Genomic DNA, 20081 nt, shown 5'->3' with positions numbered 1-20081 from the left:
GGGTGGGGCCTCTCCCTCAACTCACCCTTCCCCAACTCACAGATAGTGAGAAGGACAAAAGTCAGAGGGAAGCTGAGAGTGTTGAGAAAGGGAGATACCACAGTCACAGCTATGTGTGCATGCACACTTCTTCAGATACATGCACACGAAAGCTCATACCAAGAACTAACTTAGTTGGTCTTTAAGGTGCTACAGGAAGGAATTTTTTTATTTGGACTATGGCAGACCAACACGGCTACCTACCTGTAACAGCTATGTGGTAAGACTTGAACCAATGGCTTCAAGTAACAATTAAGGATTCTGAATCTCCTTTATTGTGTGCTTGTGAGCTTATCTTTGGGGCACTTGCACTGCTGGCACAGAATTCGCCTTGTGCTCTTAGAAATAAGGGGAAGGAGAATGGCTTCCTGAGACCACTCTTTGCTTGCAGCTGGAAATTGTGGCAGATCCTGTCATTTTTGTTTGCCACCCAGGAGATCAACCAGGACCCCGGGCTCTTACCCAACGTCAGCCTGGGCTACAACATCTACGAGACCTATTTCAACAAGAGTATGACCACCGATGCCACGCTTGACCTGCTGGCTGGTGGAGAAAGCCATATTCCGAACTACAATTGCAGAGGGCAGAATAACCAGCTGGCAGTTGTTGAAGCGGCTTATTCTGAAATCTCCAAACTGATTTCAACCATGCTGAGCATCTACAAAATCCCACAGGTAGATTTGAGATGGGAGGCCAGCTGAATAAAATTCTTATTTGTGGTCACTTCTGGCAAAAAAGGCGGGGGGGGGGGATCCAAAAAAAGACCAATGGACGGCAGTAGCCTTTAAAGCAATTTGGATCTGATTTGAAAAAGACCTCTTCCTTTTTCTCCCTTTTGTTATGTTAAATTCTAAATAACCTGGTTGGCCACATGTACCAGTGCTGTGCTATGCTATCTATAAACCATTTTCTAACTGAGATGGATCCAAATGGTCGTTTATTCCAAATTTGTTCCCAGGGTTATTTCTCTAATTTTTCTCCAAAACCGATTAGTGTAGAGGTCTCTGTGTTCATATCATCCCACTCTTTCCCACCTAGCAAATGAGTCTGATTTAGGTGCTGTGCGAAAGGAAGAATGTGAGAATGTGGATCCAAGCTGAGATAGAGATGAGAGTTGAACCAGTGATCCACATAGCCAAGGCTCCTTTTATGTTTTCCTGCAAATAAAACACAAATCCTTTTCTTACTAGGTCAGTGTTGGCTTCGCCACTCATGTCCTTAGCGACAAAACCCAGTTCCCTTTCGTCTACACAATGGCCCCAAATGAGGAAACTCAGTACTGGGGGATTGTCAAGTTGCTCCTGCATTTTGGATGGACGTGGGTTGGCCTCTTCGCTCCAGACAACGACAATGGAGAGACTTTTATGAACGCCGTCAGGCCGCTGATGACCAGTAGTGGGATTTGTGTGGCCTTCTCGGAAAGAGTCCTTTACGTGACCCTATCCGAGATGTTGTCACAGAGTGAACCACCTGCCATGTGGAGACAAGCCAACGTATTTGTTTACTATGGGGATGCCGAACACCAGTTTGGTCCCATCCTCATGATACAGCGCATTCTTGGAAAGGTGTACGCAGGGGCGAAAACCTGGATCACAACAGATATCCAGGGCATCAGTTCAATATTGTTTTCTGATACCCAGGACTTCCTGCTCATCCATGGTGCTTTGTCCTTTGTAATGAAGACCAAACAAAGGGGGGCGCACAAGCACTATCAACCAGACTTATTTGCTTCTCTGCGGTTTTGGCAGAAAGCGTTCAACTGTTCGTGTTCAACGGATGAGTTGCCTGTGAGAGGCTGGACAAGATGCACGGAGAAGGAGGAACTGGAGACTCTGCTCAAAAAGGATCCCGATGAAACCATGTCTCGTGAGAGGTACAGCATTTATTACAGCGTCCAAGCCTTGGCTCAGGCCTTAGACACTGCATAATCATTCAGATCCAAGTGGTCAGTGGTTGGTGGAGGAGACAAGTGGAGCATTCAAAGGCTACAACCATGGCAGGTATTTCCATTCTCCTTTTGCTACAAATTGCAATCCATTGTCCAGTCCTGGAGTCCTGATCCAGAATTATAGTTGTGCTTAGCCTCCTCCTCCTCCTCCTCCTCCATGAAGATGTGTAATAATATTGCCATGAATTTGTAGGTGCTAGACCCACCTAAATTCCTGAGTTTAGTAGGTGTTATAATGTTTGGAATCCCTGCGAAGGGGTGAGCTCCCGTAGTTCGGTCCCTGCTCCTGCCAACCTAGCATTTTGAAAGCACGTCAAAGTGCAGTTAGATAAATAGGTACCACACTGGCGGGAAGGTAAACGGCGTTTCCATGCGCTGCTCTGGTTCACCAGAAGCAGCTTAGTCATGCTGGCCACATGACTTGGAAGCTGCCTGAGGACAAACACCAGCTCCCTCGGCCTATCGAGTGAGATGAGCGCCGCAACCCCAGAGTCGTCCGCACCTGGACCTAACAGTCAGGGGTACCTTTACCTTTATAATGTATGGAAGTGAGAGCTGGACCATAAAGAAGGCTGATCACCAGAGAATTGATGCTTTTGAATTATGGTGCTGGAGGAGACTCTTGATAGTCCCATGGACTGCAAGAAGATTAAACCTCTCCATTCTGAAGGAAATCAGCCCTGAGTGCTCACTGGAAGGACAGATCCTGAAGCTGAGGCTCTAATACTTTGGCCACCTCATGAAAAGAGAAGACTCCCTGGAAAAGACTCTGGTGTTGGGAAAGATTGAGGGCACAAGGAGAAGGGGACGACAGAGGACGAGATGGTTGGACAGTGTTCTCGAAGCTACCAGCATGAGTTTGACCAAACTGCGGGAGGCAGTGGAAGACAGGAGTGCCTGGTGTGCTCTGTCCAGGGGGTCACAAAGAGTCTGACACGACTAAACGACTAAACAACAACAACAAATGCAACAAATCTTTGAATTAATTAAAGCAATCCCTGGGATTTCCCAGCATGCCTAGGAGACAGGAAAAGGAGACTCCCCGATTTCTCTCTTCCAACGCGCCCCACGCCCCGTAGACGTGTCTGGAGGCGGGGGAGGGGTGGGAGCATCCTTACCCAGAGAAGTCACCGTCTCATAATTCTCCTCCATGACCTCCCTGTGCAGAGCTCTTTGGCCTGGATCCAGCAGAGCCCATTCCTCCTAGGTGAATTGCACAGCCACCTCCTCAAACGTCACCAAGTCCTGGAAGAGAGCGAATAACGCCAAGATTGCAGGTTGGACCCTCGTTTGGGAACAATCACATATATTCTTGCATTGCAGAGGGTTGGACTAGATGACCCTTGGGGGTCCCTTCCAACTCTATGACTCCACAAATAAATAATAATAATAATAATAATAATAATAATAATAATAATAATAATAATAATAATAATTTATTATTTGTACCCCACCCATCTGGCTGGGTTTCCCCAGCCACTCTGGGTGGCTTCCAACAAAGATTAAAAATACTTTAAAATGTATTTCAATGTGGTGTCATGGTTAAAGTATCACACTAGGACCGAGAGACCTGGGTTCGAATCTCCGTCCATCCATGATGAAGCTCAGTGGGTGAACCAGGGCTCAGCCTTAGCCTACTTCTCAGGGTTGTTGTGCAGGGGAATTAAACGAGGACCACGTAGACTCCCTGGAGGAAAAGATGGGGTATAAATGCAACAACCTCAGATATGCAGATGACACAACCTTGATGGCAGAAAGTGAGGAGGAATTAAATAACCTTTTAATGAGGGTGAAAGAGGAGAGCGCAAAATATGGTCTGAAGCTCAACATAAAAAAAAACTAAGATCGTGGCCACTGGGCCCATCACCTCCTGGCAAATAGAAAGAGAAGAAATGGAGGCAGTGAGAGATTTTACTTTATTGGGCTCCATGATCACTGCAGATGGTGACAGCAGCCACGAAATTAAAAGACACCTGCTTCTTGGGAGAAAAGCAATGACAAACCTAGACAGCATCTTAAAAAGTAAAGACATCACCTTGCCAACAAAGGTCTGTATAGTAAAAGCCATGGTTTCCCAGTAGTGATGTATGGAAGTGAGAGCTGGACCATAAAGAAGGCTGATCGCCAGAGAATTGATGCTTTTGAATTCTGGTGCTGGAGGAGACTCTTGAGAGTCCCATGGACTGCAAGAAGATCCAACCTCTCCATTCTGAAGGAAATCAGCCCTGAGTGCTCACTGGAAGGACAGATCCTGAAGCTGAGGCTCCAATACTTTGGCCACCTCATGAGAAGAGAAGACTCCCTGGAAAAGACCCTGATGTTGGGAAAGATGGAGGGCACATGGAGAAGGGGACGACAGAGGACGAGATGGTGGGACAGTGTTCTCGAAGCCACCAGCATGAGTTTGACCAAACTGCGGGAGGCAGTGGAAGACAGGAGTGCGCTCTGGTACATGGGGTCATGAAGAGTCGGACACGACTAAACAACTAAACAACAAATAATTTTCCTTTGGCTCATTGCTCCACACGCGTCAATCCTCCCTTTGGGTGTAATTTGCTCAAACACACACTACGCACAAGCACTATTAGGAAGTTTGCACACAATCCCACCGTTATCATATGGAGTTGTCGTGCTTTCTGAACGCTGGCGCTTTCTCTGCCGTTCCAGTTCCACACTTTCTTGAAAAAAACCCAGCCTTCAAATTATTCCATGGGAGAGTTTTATTTTGATGAGAATGGGGAGAGTCTGGCCAACTTCAACCTCGTGAACTGGGTCCTGTTCCCCAATCAAACTCGCGCCAGAGTGAAAATTGGGAGCGTCGAGAGACAGGCATCCTCCAATGTCAAGTTTACCATCAACCCAGAAGCCATTGTGTGGCCGTTGCAGTTTAACAAGGTATTAAAAAAAAAAAAAAAAAAGATTTTCAGTTTTATACATTTCAATAATTTTACAATTGTCATAACATTTCAAAACTCGGCTTCCTTTCCTCTCTTTCTGCTATTCCTTAAATCTATTTTTTAATATTTTCTGGATATTCCAAATTAACTTAATTTGCTCATTTATTCATCTACTGTAAATATAAACTCGTATAAAACTGCAGGTTATTACAATAATCCCGCCTATGTTCTTATCTGTTTACTGTTTATTAAATAAGCCATTTCCACTCTTTTATTAAAAGATTGTTATCTTTTTCCCCGCGGCAAGTTTCGCCATTTCTGCATATTCCGAAAGTTTTTGTAGCCATTCTTTTTTCGCTGGGACTACTTCTTCTTTCCATTTTTGGGCAAGTAACATTCTTGCTGTTGTAGTTGCATACACGAATAAATTTCTATACAGTTTGGGTTGTTCTGTCCCTATAATTCCCTAAAGGAAAGCTTCTGGGGTTTTTTTTTAACAAACTTTATTCCAAACATCTTTTTCAATTCATTCTGTATCATTTCCCAGTAAGCTTTAATCTTACTTCAAAACTACCACATATGATAAAAAGAACCTTCTTTCTCTTTACATTTCCAACACTTGATTGATTTTGATTTATACATTTTTGCCAATTTACTTGGTGTTAGATACCATCATTATAACATTTTTTAATACAGTGTTTCCCAAACGTTTTTGGGCAACGGCACACCTGTTTACTGAAAAAAAATCTCGCGGCACACCACCATTAAAGCCCCGCCCCGTGACGTCAGCGCGCAGCGTCACGCCGGGAGGGACGCACAAAAGTGAAAGTTTTTTCCCTTCCCCTTGCCGGGGTGGGAGGAGGCAGCAGAGCGAGGGACTGAGGGACGGCGGCAGCTGAGGCGGCGGCGGCTGTTGTGCTGGTGGCGGCGATAGCGGGCGGAGGAGGAGCAGTCGCCGGGAGTTGCTGCTGCTGCTGTTGCTGCTGCTGCCCGGACATGCCGGCCTCCTCCTCCTCCGCTGTCTCGCAAGCAACCCACCCTCCCCCCGCTTCCCCAGACCGTCTCCCCCCCACACCGCCGTGTCCCCTACCTGTGCTGCAGCCCCACTAGCCCCAGCGTGATCACATGGGGCACGTCCAGCTCCGTGGGCCACAGGCCGGAGGCGATGCACCCGAACACGCCGCACTCCTCCCGAATCCCCAGCTCCTCGAATTCCATGGTGCCCGAGCGAACACGTGTTGTTGTCAGCGCAGCTGCTTCTGTTATTGCCGCTGCTGCCTCCTGCCGCCGCCGCCTGGGTTTGAGGGGGGGGGGGCGGAGGAGGAGGAGAAGGAGGCGGCGGCCTCAGAGGCGCGAGTTCCTCTCCGCGCCCACCCCTTGCGCCCGCCTCATTTACATGCATACATTACGAAGGGGCGAAATTCCCCGCCTCGGGGCTGCTCCGCGTGGTGGAGTTGGTTTCCCCACCCCAGAGGAGCAGAGCAAGAGAGGTCGCCTTCGGGGCGGGGGGGGGCTACTTTGTATCTGCCTTTGGACACAAGTTAGCTCCCGCTCGCTCTTTCTCTCTCCCCACAAGTTAACTTTGTTTCCCTCTCTCTTTCTCTCCGCGCGCGCGCGCTTCTGAGAGCGAGTTTTGCCCAGTGGCTCCGAGAGTGTAGACGGCTGGCTGAAGTGCTGAGGAGACCGCGAAGGGCGGAGGGAGCTGGGCTTTGCGCGCGACGGAAGGGGTTATTCCCCCCCCCCTTATGGAAACGGGGTTTGAGGGAATAAGGGGTAGGGAGGAGACTTCGGTTTTTGCGCGACTGAGCAGGGGAAGGGGGCGTCGGCGGGCGCTCGCCTCAGATTGGAGAAACGCTACCAAAGGGTTGTGAGCGGGGGGGGTGTGTGTTAAAAACATCCCTCCCTCCGTGGGTGGAGGAAAGGGGGCTGGGAGGCAGGATGTGGCCCCGGCGGAGAGTTTTAGGTGGCCCAACCCCTTCCCTTTCCCAATGAGGTGGAAGCATTGGCGGGTTTCTGCAACCGCCCCCCGCCCCCTTCCGCCGTCCGTGCCCCCCTCCCTTCGTACGCAGCCCCAAAAGTGCCTCCGGACTCCGAACGCGCTTCTTTTTCGGGTCGCTTCCCTCTCGCGCGCTGCTCACTTGGTTTTGTTCTCTCCTAGGCGCCCGACTCGCCCGCCTCCCTCCCACGGCACACCAGCCGGTGTCTCACGGCACACTAGTGTGCCGCGGAACACCGGTTGGGAAACACTGTTTTAATATACCACATTTTTTGCTCTATAAGACTCACTTTTTCCCTCCTAAAAAGTAAGGGGAAATGTGTGTGTCTTATGGAGCGAATGCAGGCTTCGCAGCTATCGCTGAAGCCAGAACAGCAAGAGGGATTGCTGCTTTCACTGCGCAGCGATCTCTCTTGCTGTTCTGGCTTCTGAGATTCAGAATATCTTTTTTCTTGTTTTCATCCTCCAAAAACTAGGTGCGTCTTGTGGTCTGGTGCGTCTTATAGAGCGAAAAATGCGGTAATTTCCCTTTAAACCATAGCATGCTGTAAATTTTATATCCATATTCCACAATTGTAGCGCTGTGGTCTAAACCGCGGAGCCTCTTGGGCTTGCCAGTTGGAAGGTCGGCGGTTCGACTCCCTGCGACGGAGTGAGCTCCTGTTGCTCTGTCCCAGCTCCTGCCAACCTAGCAGTTCAAAAGCATGCCGGTGCAAGTAGATGAATAGGTACCACTGCGATGGGAAGGTAAATGGCATTTCCGTACGCTCTACGGCTTCCGTCCCATTGCGCCAGAAGCAGTTTAGTCATGCTGGCCACAAGACCCGGAAAGCTGTCTGTGGTCAAACGCCGACTCCCTCGCCTTGAAGCAAGATGAGCACTGCAACCCATCGTCGCCTTTGACTGGACTTAACCGTCCAGGGGTCCTTTACCTTTTACCTTAGGGGTGTTTTTTGTTCAGGACCTTCTACTGATATGTTTAATTTCTGCTGATCATCAGTGCGTTTCTAGGTTGATTTTTCACAGTTACTATTTGTTATTACTGTTATTCTAGAATTGAAATTTTGCTTATTTTTGCTATCATGTCTGGTTTCTTTCAGTCTTGCACTCTGCCTTTGGTATTATACACAAACACAGAGTTGCGCCCAACATCGGGGGCGGGGGGCGGCTGGGTGTGATGTCATGCACATTGCCTCTGATGACTGTTGCATTGGGAGACGCCTCCCACACCCTCCAGCGTTTATCCGATGAGAATCGGGACGTCCCATTCCATAATGATAATTTTACTATTTATACCCCACACATCTGACTGGGTTGCCCCTGCCACTCTGGGCAGCTTCCAACATATATAAAAACATAATAAAACATTAAACAATTAAAAAAACAAAACCTTCCCCATGCAGGAATTACCTTCAGATGACTCGGGGGTCTGATAACTCCATACCCACCAACATTTCTCCAATGAAAATAGGGACGTCCTAAGGAAAGGCAGGACATCCTGGGATCAAATTTGAAGCCAGGACAGCTTCTCTAAATCAGGAACATCCCTGGAAAATAGGGGCTCTTGGAGAGTCTGGCATCTTTCTGATGTGACATTTGTATGCGTGGCTGCGCTTGTCAGCCCGGGGCGACTTCCTGCCCGGCCATGCCACGTCAGGGCTGTCGGATTCTCTAGCCTCAGTCAGAGGAAACTGGCCACTCTCCAGGCACTAGGCTTGAGATCCTTGTTGACCTCCCCGTCTGCGTCTCCCGGCAGGATACAGGCTAGGTCACTATCGGTGATCCCACTCAGCGTGAGAGGGACACACCATTCCTCCCTCCTCCCTGCCTTCCCAGGGAGGGGAAAGAGACAGACAGAAATCTATTTACATGTCTTTATTTCTGTCCTTGCAGCAGTACAGAGAAACACGTCTGCACTCATCAGACTCCAACAGTAGAGAGATAAACTCCACCCCTGTACTTCCAGTACAGGTCAGATGACACTCTGAGCTAACATCCGGTGCTCAGCACAGTGAATAGACTGCCCCTTTTCTCCCATGGTACAGTCCCAAACATCAACATCCTGTTTTGCATTCCAGCAACTTGCAGCTCGCTCTTGCATTGCTGCTTTTTCCTGACAAGGGCAACATGTCGCCAAGCCTCCTCTGCTCCTTCAAGATTGGAGGTGCTCAGCCCCACCCCAGAAGACATTGGGGAGGGCCCTGTAGAGGCCTCAGCCCCATAGAGTTAGCACACCTGATATTATGTATAATTAAAGGTAAAGGGTAAAGGAACCCCTGACCATTAGGTCCAGTCGTGGCCGACTCTGGGGTTGCGGCGCTCATCTCGCTTTATTGGTCAAGGGAGCCGGCGTACAGCTTCCGGGTCATGTGGCCAGCATGACTAAGCTGCTTCTGGCGAACCAGAGCAGCGCACGGAAACACCGTTTACCTTCCTGCCGGAGCAGTACCTATTTATCTACTTGCACTACTTGTCAGCTTTCGAACTGTTAGGTTGGCAGGAGCAAGGACTGAGCAACAGGAGCTCACCCCATCACGGGGATTCGAACCAGCGATCTTCTGATCGGCAAGTCCTAGGCTCTGTGGTTTAACCCACAGCACCACCTGTATATTATATATAGTTAGGATATTTAATATTCCAGCCGAATATTAAAAACAATACAGTGATACCTCTGGTTACAGACGCTTCAGGTTACAGACGCCGCTAACCCAGAAATAGTACCTCAGGTTAAGAACTTTGCTTCATGATGAGAACAGAAATCGGGTGGCGGCAGCGGAAGGCCCCATTAGCTAAAGTGGTACCTCAAGTTAAAAACAGTTTCAGGTTAAGAACGGACCTCCAGAACAAATTAAGTTCTTAACCCGAGGTACCACTATACAGCGTCAGACATTAAAAACTTCCCTAAACAAGGCTGCCTTCAGTTGTCTTTTAAAAGTAAAATAGTTGTTTATTTCCTTGACATCTGATGGGAGGGCATTCCACAGGGCAGGCACCACTACCGAGAAGGCCCTCTGTCTGTTTCCCTGTAACCTCACTTCTCGCAGCGAGGGAAGCATCAGAAATCCCTCGGCGCTGGACCTCAGTGTCTGGGCTGAATGATCGGGGTGGAGATGCTCCTTCAGGTATACATTTTTAAACCACATTAACAAATCCTATGGACACAAATACTCCTTAGGCTTCCTGCTTAACACTCTTTCTCTCTCTCTTTAGACTGTGCCCATTTCCAGGTGCACTGAAAGCTGCTACCCTGGGTTTGCCAAGGAGATCCAGGAAGGGCAGCCGGTCTGCTGTTACACTTGTGTTCAATGTACGGAGGGGACCATCTCCACTCAGGAAGGTGGGTGAACTCTTAAGAAGAAGAGTCTGTGTGGTGTAGAGGTTAGACTGCTGGATTCAAACCTGGGACACAAGGGTTCAGATCCCTGCTAAAAATAAGGCTCACTGGGTGACCGTGGGAGAATGTTAGCCGCTTTGAGACTCCTTCGGGTAGTGATAAAGCGGGATATCAAATCCAAACTCTTCCTCTTCTTCTTCTTCTTCTTCCTTTGCATGTTCCTGCTTTCAAAGGCATGTGCTAATCCTCATGATGCAAGAGACTCCTCTGTAATATGCCATGAATCTGTGATGGATGTGTGTAGGTTCCTGGGCAGAAAATCAGATAATGCAAAGGGTACATAATTTCAGAGAAATGTAATTGTGCCTAAGTCTCTGTAGGATGTAAGAAGAAGAGTTTGGATTTGATATCCCACCTTATCACTACCCGAAGGAGTCTCAAAGCGGCTAACATTCTCCTTTCCCTTCCTCCCTCACAACAAACACCCTGTGAGGTGAGTGGGGCTGAGAGACTTCAAAGAAGTGTGACTGGCCCAAGGTCACCCAGCAGCTGCATGTGGAGGAGCGGAGATGCGAATCCAGTTCACCAGATTACGAGTCTACCGCCCTTAACCACTGCACGACACTGGCTCTCTGCATGTAAGCTTCTGCATGCAAAGCACGACCTCTTCAGATGAACTTTTTCCTCTCTCCATCCCTACTATACATCCTTGCCTTTAGCCTCTCCCATATTTTCCCTAATATATTGGAATATGGACAGTTATAGGTGTGAATGATACTAACACCATTCTCCTTCTCAGATGCAAACCTTTGCACCAGATGCCCAGAAGATCAGCATCCAAACGAGGCCAGAGACAAATGTGTCCCCAAGATTATTACCTTCCTCGCTTATGAAGAACCCTTGGGAATCCTCCTGGCTTCCTTTGCCCTCTTCTTGTCTTTAACCACATGCTTTGTGTTAGGACTTTTCATAAGATTCCTGAAAACTCCAATAGTCAAAGCCAACAACCGGGATCTCTCCTACATTCTCCTCCTCTCTCTTCTGTTCTCCTTTTTGTGCTCCTTCCTGTTCATTGGCCGGCCAGGGAAAATGACCTGCCTTCTCCAACGAACATCATTCAGCATCATCTTCTCGGTTGCCGTCTCTTCCGTCTTGGCAAAAACCATCACTGTGGTGCTGGCCTTCCTGGCCACAAAGCCAGGGAACAGGGTGAGGAGATGGCTAGGGAGGAATCTGGCCAACTCTATTGTTCTTTCCTGCTCCAGTGTCCAAGTTCTCCTCTGCACTGCCTGGTTGTTGATCTCCCCACCATTCCCAGACTTTAACATGCATGTTGATCCTGGAGAAATCATCCTGCAATGCAACGAAGGGTCTGTGGCCATGTTTTATGGTGCCCTGGGCTACATGGGCTTCCTGGCTGCTATCTGCTTCGTGGTGGCTTTCTTAGCCAGGAAGCTGCCTGGGGCCTTCAATGAGGCCAAGCTGATCACCTTCAGCATGCTGGTCTTCTGCAGTGTTTGGGTGTCTTTTGTGCCCACCTACCTGAGCACCAAGGGGAAATACATGGTAGCCGTGCAGGTCTTCTCCATCTTGGCCTCCAGTGCTGGACTTCTGGGCTGCATATTCATCCCCAAATGCTACATTCTTGTACTGAGGCCTGATCTGAATACAAAGGAACACCTCTCAACAAAAACTAAAGATGGCACTGCGGGAAATGCAGTCTCATATAACCAGCATGAGTAGCTCTAGTTAATGCATGAAGGGGTTAAGACCATAGAGTAAGTCGTTGTTCCTAGACTTGACCAAGTCACACCTCCTCACTTCTGGTGACGGACAGTTAAGGAAAGTCCTTTTGTTCACCTTCTTTCTGCTGTTCATCCTCTTTCAGAGAGCCAGTGTGGTGTAGTGGTTAAGAGCGGTAGACTCGTAATCTGGTGAACCGGGTTCGCATCTCCACTCCTCCACATGCAGCTGCTGGGTGACCTTGAGCTAGTCACACTTCTCTGAAGTCTCTCAGCCCTACTCACCTCACAGAGTGTTTGTTGTGGGGGAGGAAGGGAAAGGAGAATGTTCAGAAACATTTTTTACCAAGTTCTGTAACTAAGTCTTTCCACCTGTGTTTTCCTTGCTGCTGCATGAAAAAGCATGTGAATCTGATCTTTGAAGTTTGTAAGTAATTTTTCAACAAAACTTACCAAACTGTGTGCTACAGGGGTAGAAAGGGGAAGTTGATGTAAGCGACTCACTGGGATATTTAAAAGGTCTAACAGCCTTTATTCTCACACTACACTTTGCTTCATGTTTTGTTTTTTAAAACCTCTGCTGATGCTCTCTCTTCCTGGAGAATATTCTGCCCTGCATTTGGATCTAGGAATGCAGCAACATTAAAAAAATTACTCTTAAAGAACCCTGTGTGTGATCTGTGTGCTTCTGTGCATGACATCCATTTCACTATAAAAAAATTCCTTCCAGTAGCACCTTAAAGACCAACTAAGTTAGTTCTTGGTATGAGCTTTCGTGTGCATGCACACTTCTTCAGATACACTGAAACAGAAGTTGCCAGATCCTTCTATATAGTGAGAAGGTGGGGAGGGGTATTACTCAGAAGGGTGGTGGGAATGGGAGATTGGCAGATAGCTGAGATGAGCCTGTTGACGACTCTTAACGACTGTAATAGGTCTTACAGGAAAAGGCAAGGGGTGAGAAGGTGAGAAATGGCTTAGTCATGTATAATGGGATAAGAATCCAATGTCTTTGTTCAAATCCATTTCACTGACCCCCCAAGTCAGCAAAGGGCACAAAATTTGACACTAGGAAAGAGAATAATTAACAATCATGCAACATGGATTGGTTGCTTCTGAAAAACATGCTTGTCCAAAGTTGCCTTCTTGTGAATCAGGCCATTGGCATGTCTGGCCCAGGACAGTCCATTCTGCAAGCAGTGACTCCCCAAATGTCCTGCCTCTTCCCCCCCCCCCACCCCTGCTTCCTGGAGAAGCCAGACTTGCTATCTGGCCGCTAGCAAAACCTGGTTCTCATTCCCCTCCTGCCTCACTACCAGATGTAAGCGTGGTCCTCAATTTGCCCCAGAGGAGCAAGAAAGTTGCAGCTAGATATGACCGGAGGCTGAAGCCTATTTTGATCATTTAATTAAAATGCAGGAGCTGAAGACAGTGAACTCATTTTAATTTATTGAAGAGGAAGGCATAATCCACAGAGAATTTGAAAGGAAAATCAAAATCACTTTATACATAAATAACATTGGGATTTATTGATTTGTATGGGAAAATAAATTGTGAAGCTATATGAAAATATCTGGCAAGGACCCAATTACATAAAAAGATTAAAAGTAAGTACAATACTTTCCCATTGCTAAATCCTTGATTGGCTTCCACAAACCCTTTAGTTAAAGCTTCCTACATTTCCGGCTGTCCTGACTGTCCTAACTTCCAGGTATTCTATTTCCTGCATTTGTTTATTGAAGCTTTCAAATAACTCTTTAAGGTTACTGAGAGGGGACTTACTGTTGCAGAACCATACTGGTTCTGCTTCACCAAGACTTGTTCTTCCACACATTAGGGAATTCGGTCATTAACAATGTTTTCTACCAGTTTTCATGAAACACATGTTAATCTAACAAGCCTGTAACACACTTGTTCTCACTATCCCTCCTTTCCCTGATCACATTGCCTCCTGCCCGCAGATCTCTCTCCTTCTTCAAGTGGCACCCTAAAACCCACTCTAACATCACCCCTCAAATTGCCTTGTGTAAGTTATTTGAAATTCAGTAGGTAGTCCACTGTAACTGAAGCTCTTTCCAAACTCCGTGCATTAATTGAGCTTTTCTATTAAGCTGCAATTAAATGTGAAGTTACCACTTCACATTAAAGCTCTTTCCACATTGCATACATTTAAACCTCTCTGATGTTTGTGCCCCTCTAGGGTTGCCATATTTCAAACTGTGAAAATCTGAACAGAAAGGTTGTTGAGATTTCTTTGGGCAACATTGTTGAACTTTCCTTTTTCCTTTTTGGCCAAGGTTTTTGGCAAAATCGCACCCAAAAAAAGGGCGTTGTTGAGCTTTTATGGAGGCTATATCCAGAACGGCCTCTCTCACATATGGGTTCTTCGATGTACAGTAAGGTTACTGTGAGACTGAAAGCGCTTTCCACACTCCTTGCATTTAAGTGGTTTCTCCCCCGTGTGTATTCTTTCATGCACAATACGAGTCCTGTTCTCACTGAAGCTCTTTCCACACTCCTTACATTTAAATGGTTTCTCTCCTGTATGTGTTCTTTGATGTAAGGAAAGACTATTGCTATCACTGAAACTCTTTCCACATTCCATGCATTTGAATGGTTTCTCCCCTGTGTGTGTTCTCTGGTGTCTACTAAGGCTACAGCTGTCACTGAAGCTCTTTCCGCACTCGGTGCATGTATATGGCTTCTCCCCTGTGTGTGTTCTTTGATGCAAAGAAAGCCTATTGCTAACACTGAAGCTCTTTCCACATTCCATGCATTTGAATGGTTTTTCTCCTGTGTGTGTTCTCTGATGTGTATTAAGGCTACTGCTCTGACTGAAGCTCTTTCCGCACTCCTTGCATTTAAAGGGCTTCTCCCCTGTGTGGGTTCTTCGATGCAAAGTAAGGCTATAGCTCCTACTGAAGCTCTTTCCACACTTCATGCATTTAAATGGCTTTGCCCCTGTGTGGGTTCTGCTACATGTCTTTAATGTTGATTTATAGCTATTTCCCCCTGCGTTGTTTCCTTTGGGATCTTTTTGTAGGATCAGGAATTTACAGACATCAATGCCCTGAGAACCTGCAGATTTCTTCTTCCCATTCTTTGATTGTTTTCCTTCGTCCCTTTTTTGTCCTCTTAGCTTCTCAAACATTTCTCTTCCTGCTTCACGCACAGATGTTTCCAACGACACCACAGGTGGCACTCTATAATTCCCAGTGTTCTGCTCATCATCTGGTAGAGGGGAGGGAGAAGAAAATAATGAACTCAATGTATATTAAGTCAAGTTCAGGGGCACTTTGGATGCCCAGTGAGCTATTTTAATTTAGGGTATACCTTACCACATTGAAGGGAAACGTTGAACGTGGAAGCCATCCCTCCTCTTTTTAACAAAAGCCCATCTGGATCAGACCAAGTGCAGGATCCCCACAGTAGCCTACCCTGCTAGCAGAACATAAAAGCAGGAGACGACTTCTTCTGCTCCCTTGATTCCAGAGCTTAGCACGTAGTCATCATAACTAATAGCCATTAAGATCTTACATGATTTTGTCCAATTTCTTTTATAAACTCCTGAAGATGTCAACCAGAACTACAGTGGTACCTTGGTTCTCAAACGCCTTGGAACCCAAACACTGCAAACCCGGAAGTGTGTGTCCTGGTTTGCGAACTTTTTTCAGAAGCTGAACGTGCTCTGTTTTGAGTGTTATGCTTCCGATTTGAGTGTTACGCTTCCGATTTGAGTGCCACGCCTGTTTTGAGTGTTATGTTGAGGTCTGTCTGTCTTTGCTATTTATTTTGCGTTTTTTCAGTTCTTTTTTGTTTTGTTTTTGTGACTGTGTGGAACCCAGTTCAGCTACTGATTGATTGATTGTGTGACTGCAGTACATTATTTATTGCTTTCATTTTATGGATCAATGGTCTCGTTAGATAGCAAAATTCATGTTAAATTGCTGTTTTATTTTTTTTATAATATTTTTTATTCTTTTTAGCGTACAAAATTTTTTAAGACATACCACACAAATTATTATACATATGTCCTTGTTTGGACTTCCTTCAGCATCTCTGATAGCCTTCCATCTTGATTATTTCTCTTGCAATTCTTAACTTAATATTGCCTTTACCTTTTCTAACAAATCATTTCTCCCTTTCCATTTTTACAATATTTCTTAAATTACTCCTCACAGAACTTCTTGTAGTCCTACAAACATAATCTGATCATCACAAATACTTTTCAGATACTCAGCAAATTTAGTCCAGTCTTTGGTAAACCTCTGGTCCTGCCGGTCTCGGATTCTTCCTGTTTGTCTAATTCTGCGTAGTCCATCAATTTCATCCTCCATTCTTCTAATGTTGGTAGTTAAATTGCTGTTTTAGGGGTTGTTTTTAAAAGTCTGGAACGGATTAATCCATTTTGCATTACTTTCTATGGGAAAGCACGCCTTGGTTTTGGAACGCTTTGGTTTTGGAACAGAATTCCGGAACGGATTAAGTTTGAGAACTACGGTACCACTGTACTTGCATTCAGATCTTACATGAATTTGTCCATTCTCTTTTATAAACCCTTGAAGATGTCAACCAGGAGAACTTGCATCCTGATGGGTCAAATCCCACCCACCCCTTGCCCCAGATGATTTTACACAGGAATGGACAAACTCTTAGTACTCCCAGACCAAAAGGAGCTCCACAACACAGCTAAGCATTTATCTGCTGCACTTTCTGCTTCTTTGGGATTTTCTGAACAGTAATTCAGGGCTAATTCTTTGAAGGAAACAGACAAGCCTGGCTACTTTTGACCACAAAATATTCAGCCACTTCAGACTGAGTCATTTCTATGACCTCAAGGATAATGAGTAGAGTTGTTCTGATTTTGTAACTTCTGCACCAGAGAAAAAGGAGACAGCTGTGTGATACCAAGGAGGTTCAGCCTTGTACTTGTAAATATGAGCCCACTCACTGGATATGGAGCTTGGCTTGAACCATCTCCTGGGGGTTATACTGCAGAACTTACAGTGGGGGGGGGGAGTATTTGCTAAATTTGCCCGTTTGCTCTCTGACAAAGAACTGACCAGTCCATAATTTTAATGGTAGGTTTATTGTAGCTGTGAGAGACAAAATAACAACAGGAAAACCCCCCGGAAACCCAGAAGACAAAAGTCAGAGATTGATGTGCATTATAATGAGTGAAATAAGTATTTGATCCCTTCGCAAAAGATGACTTAGTACTTGGTGGCAAAACCCTTGTTGGCAATTGCAGAGGTCAGACGTTTCTTGTAGGTAGCCACCAGGTTTGTACACATCTCAGGAGGTATTTTGTTCCACTCCTCTTTGCAGATCCTCTCCAAGTCAATAAGATAATTATATTATAATTATATTATAATTCTATACAGTGGTACCTCGGGTTAAGAACTTAATTCGTTCCAGAGGTCCGTTCTTAACCTGAAACTGTTCTTAACCTGAAGCACCACTTCAGCTAATGGGGCCTCCCACTGCCGCCGCACGATTTCTGTTCTCATCCTGAAGCAAAGTTCTTAACCCAAGGTACTAATTCTGGGTTAGCGGAGTTTGTAACCTGAACCGTCTGTAACCTGTAGCGTCTGTAACCCGAGGTATCACTGTATAGCTTAACTCACTGCATTTTTACTTCAATCCTGCTAATTATAAATGTATACGATCAGTTTTCATATATTCAATAAAACATTTCCATTCCAAATCAGTCTCTTTGAACCCAACGCTATACACGATTTCACATATATGTGTGGTACCAGGGAATATAAACCCCATAGAAGTGGGGAGTCACCTGCACTAAATTCATACCTTTGACATTTACCAGTCAAACAACTACCAGTATGTCCTTACCAAGAGAGGCAACGGTCTCATAATTTTCCTCCATGACTTCCCTGTGCAGAGCTCTTTGGCTGGGATCCAGCAGGGCCCACTGTGAAAAACACAGCCACCTCCTCAAAGGTCAAGAGAACCTGGACGGTCAACAGATCATGGAAGAAGAAGAAAACAATTTATCCAAAATGTGTGATTCTCCCAATTTGAAAGTGGAATAGCAGGGTAGTCATATGTGTGGTTTCATTTATTAGGTGATTTTGACATCTTGCAAGGCCAAATGCAAAACAAGTAATCACCTAACAGAGAGGGAGGTATGGAGACTGATTCTCCGCCTCTTTCTTGAGGCAGATGCCTGGTAGGTGTTTCTACTCCACCCAAGAGAAGAGAAGACCCAGGTATTGCCTCTGAGGCCATTGTGCCAGCTTCGGAACAAGGAAATGTAATCTCAGCTACATCTGGGGTTCTCACAATGAACTTGAAAGCAGGGGTAGCTCTCAAGCGGGGTCACTGCACTGCCTGCAGAGGGCAGAAAGGGCATGGGAAGAATTCGTTCAGCTTGGGGTTCCAGGAGTTTAAATATCAAAACCTGCCTCAATTTTTGGGGTAACTGTTTTAAATAAATAGATGGCATGTGACTTCAGGGTAGTTGGCCTCCGTTAACATCTACGACCTAAATCTCTTTCATACCCCTCCCCTGTTTATTCTAGGCTAGGCATGTCCAACTCCCAAGAGACTAAATAAAATAAATTAAATTAAATTTAAAAATTCCTTCCAGTAGCACCTTAGAGACCAACTAAGTTAGTTACAGTGGTACCTCAGGTTACATACGTTTCAGGTTACGTACGCTTCAAGTTACAGACTCCGCTAACCCAGAAATAGTGCTTTAGGTTAAGAACTTTGCTTCAGGATGAGAACAGAAATCGTGCTCTGGCGGCACGGCGGCAGCAGGATGCCCCATTAGCTAAAGTGGTGCTTCAGATTAAGAACAGTTTCAGGTTAAGTATGGACCTCCGGAAAGAATTAAGTACTTAACCCGAGGTACCACTGTATTATGGGACGCGGGTGGCGCTGTGGGTTAAACCACTGAGCCTAGGACTTGCCGATCAGAAGGTTGGCGGTTCAAATCCCCGCGACGGGGTGAGCTCCCGTTGCTCGGTCCCTGCTGCTGCCAACCTAGCAGTTCAAAAGCACGTCAAAGTGTAAGTAGATAAATAGGTACCGCTTCTGCGGGAAGGTAAACAGCGTTTCCGTGCACTGCTGTGGTTCGGCAGAAGCAGCTTAGTCATGGTGGCCACATGACCCAGAAGCTGTATACCAGCTCCCTCGGCCAATAAAGCGAGATGAGCGTCGCAACCCCAGAGTTGGTCACGACTGGACCTAATGATCAGGGGTCCCTTTACCTTTAAGTTAGTTATTGGTGTGAGCTTTTGTGTGCATGCACACTCCTTCAGATAATACCAGAGACTGTGATTGACCAGAGTTGTTGGGCTTTTTTTAGGGAGCCAGAGTTGTTGAACTTTATTTTATTTTTTGCTTAGAGATTGCTAAGGGTCCTAAGATCGTCCAGGGACGGCCCGTGATCAAACAGTAGTTCTAGACTGTCCTGCATTCTTGGGAAGGTTCTTCCTTCTTCGTCAACGCAGCAAAGTCCAACCATCTCAATTCCCCTTCCATCTCATCTCCACTTCCTGCTTCCACAAAGCCTTTCCTTCTCCTCCAGCTTGTCAACAATTTAAGGCATCAATAGGAGTATAGCATCTAGATCAAGGGAAGTAATAGTGCCACTGTATTCTGCTCTGGTCAGACCTCACCTGGAGTACTGTGTCCAGTTCTGGGCACCACAGTTCAAGAAGGACACTGACAAACTGGAACGTGTCCAGAGGAGGGCAACCAAAATGGTCAAAGGCCTGGAAACGATGCCTTATGAGGAACGGCTAAGGGAGCTGGGCATGTTTAGCCTGGAGAAGAGGAGGTTAAGGGGTGATATGATAGCCATGTTCAAATATATAAAAGGATGTCACATAGAGGAGGGAGAAAGGTTGTTTTCTGCTGCTCCAGAGAAGCGGACACGGAGCAATGGATCCAAACTACAAGAAAGAAGATTCCACCTAAACATTAGGAAGAACTTCCTGACAGTAAGAGCTGTTCGACAGTGGAATTTGCTGCCAAGGAGTGTGGTGGAGTCTCCTACTTTGGAGGTCTTTAAGCAGAGGCTTGACAACCATATGTCAGGAGTACTCTGATGGTGTTTCCTGCTTGGCAGGGGGTTGGACTCGATGGCCCTTGTGGT

General features: G+C 46.3%; 2 protein-coding genes and 1 long non-coding RNA gene across 4 annotated transcripts in view; 2 read left to right on the top strand and 1 right to left on the bottom strand.

Annotated features, from left to right (window-relative positions):
- Positions 1 to 302: 302 nt before the first annotated feature.
- Positions 303 to 10368, top strand: LOC308581172 (extracellular calcium-sensing receptor-like). Its single transcript, XM_081183691.1, has 3 exons — positions 303 to 713; positions 4655 to 4882; positions 10091 to 10368. Exons 1-3 carry the CDS (start codon positions 552 to 554, stop codon positions 10223 to 10225), a joined length of 525 nt encoding a protein of 174 aa, XP_081039817.1. The 5' UTR covers positions 303 to 551; the 3' UTR covers positions 10226 to 10368.
- Positions 10369 to 12610: 2242 nt separating this feature from the next.
- On the bottom strand, positions 12611 to 17946 carry LOC308581061 (uncharacterized protein). 2 transcript variants are annotated; one of them, XM_081183514.1, is made up of 4 exons: positions 17810 to 17946; positions 13769 to 15187; positions 12988 to 13737; positions 12611 to 12665 (listed from the first exon to the last, which is right to left on the bottom strand). In XM_081183514.1, exons 1-2 carry the CDS (start codon positions 17841 to 17843, stop codon positions 14328 to 14330), a joined length of 894 nt encoding a protein of 297 aa, XP_081039640.1. In that variant the 5' UTR covers positions 17844 to 17946; the 3' UTR covers positions 12611 to 12665; positions 12988 to 13737; positions 13769 to 14327. The 2 variants fall into 2 exon arrangements, with proteins under 2 accessions (XP_081039640.1, XP_081039639.1); XM_081183513.1 differs by having other exon boundaries at positions 12988 to 15187.
- Positions 15197 to 20081, top strand: part of LOC308581393 — a 30874-nt gene continuing 25989 nt past the window's right edge. Inside the window, exon 1 of the long non-coding RNA XR_014005047.1 lies at positions 15197 to 16456. This is a non-coding gene — a long non-coding RNA (uncharacterized lncRNA). The remainder of the gene's footprint in view (positions 16457 to 20081) is intronic.

The sequence above is a fragment of the Podarcis bocagei genome (genome assembly GCF_964188305.1).
Source record: "Podarcis bocagei genome assembly, chromosome: 2".
NCBI classification, from domain to species: domain Eukaryota; kingdom Metazoa; phylum Chordata; class Lepidosauria; order Squamata; family Lacertidae; genus Podarcis; species Podarcis bocagei.
The sequence above is the reverse complement of the archived record's forward strand: the minus strand, read 5'-3'. Positions and strand labels throughout refer to the sequence as shown.

Coding starts and splice junctions, on each gene's coding strand:
- LOC308581172 (XM_081183691.1), top strand. CDS start 552: ATGACCACCGATGCCACGCTTGACCTGCTGGCTGGTGGAGAAAGCCAT. Junction 714..4,654: donor GCATCTACAAAATCCCACAG/GTAGATTTGAGA, acceptor CTGCCGTTCCAG/TTCCACACTTTCTTGAAAAA. Junction 4,883..10,090: donor GGCCGTTGCAGTTTAACAAG/GTATTAAAAAAA, acceptor CTCTCTCTTTAG/ACTGTGCCCATTTCCAGGTG.
- LOC308581061 (XM_081183513.1), bottom strand. CDS start 17,843: ATGGAGGAAAATTATGAGACCGTTGCCTCTCTTG. Junction 15,188..17,809: donor TGAGACCGTTGCCTCTCTTG/GTAAGGACATAC, acceptor CCCCTCTACCAG/ATGATGAGCAGAACACTGGG.